Source organism: Anopheles bellator, unplaced genomic scaffold, assembly GCF_943735745.2.
Source record: "Anopheles bellator unplaced genomic scaffold, idAnoBellAS_SP24_06.2 scaffold00987_ctg1, whole genome shotgun sequence".
In the NCBI taxonomy this organism is placed as follows: Eukaryota; Metazoa; Arthropoda; class Insecta; order Diptera; family Culicidae; genus Anopheles; species Anopheles bellator.
Window position 1 is genome coordinate 1 of NW_026685111.1, and position 3,716 is coordinate 3,716.

Genomic DNA, 3,716 nt, shown 5'->3' on the forward strand with positions numbered 1-3,716 from the left:
TGTGTGCAATGTCCACCATGTCTCAGATGAAAGAATAATCACAGCTTCTACTGTAGCGTTACTTGGTTTGGACCAATTACGAGGTGTGTTCAAAAAGATCCGAAAGAACGTACATTCGATTTTCGATTTTTTTCTGGCGTTTTGTCGCTTCTTATGTCACTCACTTATGGTGAGTAGTTCGCCCATTTTGAGTAATAAGTAAATTTTTGACAGCTCTTTGCTTGGACAACTTTTGGCTCAACGTCGATTTCTCTGCTCCATAAAATGGATGGAGAAGAATCTTTTTATGGACGCATTCGAAATGTTGACTGTGGCTTATAGTGAAGCTCAAAGCAGCCTTTTTTGGTGGTCCAAAATGTGGTTTGATTGATTTCAGGGGCGTGGTGTAACATGAGTTGCTGCCACAAGATAGCACGGTCAATGAGGAATATTACATGCTAGTTATACATCACAAACACCAGGATTTGTGGGAAAACCAAAATTGGCTATCGCGCCCCTGACTCACACATTGTTGTTTCTGTACGAAGCTTTGTCCAAAACAATGTGCAGCGCGAATTTTGGGCCCTTTAATGATGCCAAAGCCACTGCATTCCCAAGATCTGGTCCTCTGTGACTTTTTCCTGTTTCCAAAACTCAAATTAAAAATTTATTACTTTTGGAATAGGCAAAAACATCCGTTGAGCCAAAACACGTCCAAGGAAAAAAGCTGTCAAAAATTGACTGATTATTCAAAATGTCCAAACTTGTCACGGCTCACGACTGTCTGCTCACGTTTGACAGTATTAACAGCTCCGTTGCCGATCCACGACAGTAGCCCACATAAATACAAAATGATCAGAACTTTTTGAACACACCTCGTATTTTACGTCCCTAAGGCAATGAATCACGCAGTGTGGCCGGCAATGCTGCCAGATCAGTACAATATTAGGTGTATGACTTAATTCCTGCCGTTTCACAGTAGATGGTATTATTTACTAAATGTCATAAATATTTTTTTAATGAAATATGCGTTTAGCTATCTGTAATTACGCATCTAACGCAGTATAGGTTTTTTGTCAAAGTGTATACAACCCCTTTTTTAAGCATTTGAGCGTGTCAAATTTTGTTCCTGGTAGAGTGTTTTTGTGTGGAGTACTTTTTCATTACTTCAGTATGAAGAAAACTACTACCGAAAGACATCCCATTTTTTATGGAAATTTATGGTGAACTTGCTCTTACTGACCGAACTTGTCGGATGTGGTTTGCACGGTTAAACAGTGGTGATTTTGGTTTGCAAGACCAAGAGCGACCTGAACAGTCAACAAAGTTGACGATGAAGAATTGGAAACATTGCTCGATCGGAATGCATGTTAGATGCCATAAAAACTTGCACAAATGTTAGGAGTTAACCACACGATAGTTTTCCATCGTTTTTGTACTGAATCGTCACTGGTGATGAAAAGGGGAGTTATTACAAGAATCCCAAACACAAAATGCCAAATGGTGAACCTGGTCCTTCGCAACCAAAGCGAAATATTCACTTTGCAACAGTTATGCTGTATATATGGTGGGATATGAAAGGTTTGGTTTACTGTGAGCTTTTAAAACCTAATGAAATTATTAATGGACAACCCTATTGACAACTATTAAAGCATTTGAAGCAAAGCTTCGGCCATAAAACGACGAGAATGGGAAAAAGACAGAATAATCTGATTTTTCAAAATGGCGAAAATGGCGAACGGGAACTGCTAACCTTCCAGCTGTATTCTCCAAACGTAGCTCTTTCGGAGTATTTCTTCCGCTGCATGAGTAACGATTTGGCAGCACAGCGGGTTACTTATTATGAAAGTATTGAAAAAACGATATCTGAGTGGATCCCTCAAAAAGATAAGAAGTTCTATCGACACGGAATCGAGGAACTACCTAAAAGATGGAAGAAAGTAGTAGCTAACGACGGACAATACTTTCATTTAGCTAGTCATACGTTTTGTTGTTGTAGCTAGCTCACAAATGTCGAATAAAAACGGAAGGAATTTAGTTATACACCTAATAGGATCTGCAGAACCAAACCGCACATTTGGCAAAGACGGACGGAAACGAAATATCAATTGCCTTATCTCCATCCGAAGTACGTGAGAACACAGAACGCAGCTTCCCAAGAAACTGCGAAGTTGCAAAAAGGCCAAGCGGTCAGATGCCGGCCGCAGTCTGAACGCGGAGTTGACAGAGGTTGGTGCCAACCACGTTTCGTCTTCGGCAGGATGGGTTTGGTTCGGCAGGCTGTTTCCATGGTGATTTTGTAAGAATTGTGCGTGCTGTCTGTTGTAATGGAGTGTAATATTGTTGCTACTTCAAAGGTTTGCAGCCACCGGCTTGACGACGTTGGTAGAGTTCCCATGTGAAACGCGGTATGATTCGACCAGCGCCATCTTTCGCAGTGTGGTCATCAAGGAAATGGCGAACTTTTACTTTCACTGTTTCACAAGCAACTATCTCGAGAAAGTAACCTTCCTTAACTCGTCGATGGAGGAGGTTCCGAAAAAGTTGTTCGATACATATGGCAAGCTTAAGAACGTGTCGCTGGTAGACTGCAACATCAAGCACATCGCGCGCTACAGCTTCGATCGGGCCAGTTCGCTGCGAAGACTGGATCTGTCCCAGAACCAAATGAGCGAGCTGAAAAGCTTCGTGTTTGACGGTGCGTCTACCTTAATTACGCTTAACCTCACGCTCAACAAGATCAGTCACATCGAGAGCGCGGCGTTCCACTCGCTAAACGTGCTGCGGCTTCTGTTCTTGGAGCGGAACAAATTGCGCACCTTGAATGCCGAGGTTTTTTCACCTCTGGAGGCCCTGCGAGGTATCTATCTGGACGGCAACGAGCTGGAAGTGTTAGACGGTGGCTTGTTTGGTAGTAACTTGAACCTGGAGGTCATTCTGCTGCAGAACAATCGCCTTCGTGTGGTAGACGATCATGCCTTTACGGTTTCGTCCGGTGCCGCAGTTAGTCGCAGCCTAATTTCGCTGCAAAATAATAGCATCGAGCGGATCAATTTACAGCATGTCAACGCGACGAAGGTGATTCTCAGTGACAACCTGCTGCAGGAGATCTACATTTCGGTGCACATCCATATAGTGCTGGCGAACAACAACCAGATCAGTAACGTTACCAGTGACCCAGTTACCGAGATGAAGCTGCAGGTGTTGGACCTGGGGAAGAACTCCATCACCTCGCTGGACAGCGTCGGCAAGCTGAGTTCGCTGTCTACGCTTGACCTATCGTACAACAACCTTGGTGCGTTGCGGTTGGAGAGCTTCGAATTGCTGAAGAAGCTGAAGGAGCTCAGCTTGGAGCGCACGTCGATCTCAAACCTACAGCACGGCACATTCGCCCAGCAGGAGGCCCTCGAGTGGCTCGATCTTTCGTACAACAACCTGAACAACCTCGATATGGACATTCTGACGTCGTCGACACAGCTGCAGACGCTCTACATCGATGGCAACCGGTTGAGGTCGATCCAGCACGACGAGATGAAGAAGAACTTCCCCAAACTGGTCGTGCTCGGCATTACGGATAACCGCTGGAACTGCACCTACCTTACAAAGCTGGTGCGCTATTGCAACAGCAACTCGATCGAGTTGGCCAAACACTCCGGGGCCGTGAGCAACCAGACCAATGTGAAGGGTATCTACTGTTACGACGATAAGAATCCGATTCGGGACTGGAACACGACCGT

The 3,716-nt window shown here is 44.6% G+C and overlaps 1 protein-coding gene across 1 annotated transcript; it reads left to right on the top strand.

The window, feature by feature from the left end:
• Positions 1-2,433: 2,433 nt before the first annotated feature.
• Positions 2,434-3,711, top strand: LOC131214460 (toll-like receptor Tollo; the record flags this gene model as incomplete). Its single annotated transcript, XM_058208831.1, has 1 exon — positions 2,434-3,711. A coding segment is annotated over exon 1 (1,278 nt), but the record flags the coding sequence as incomplete, so codon positions are not given.
• Positions 3,712-3,716: the final 5 nt, after the last annotated feature.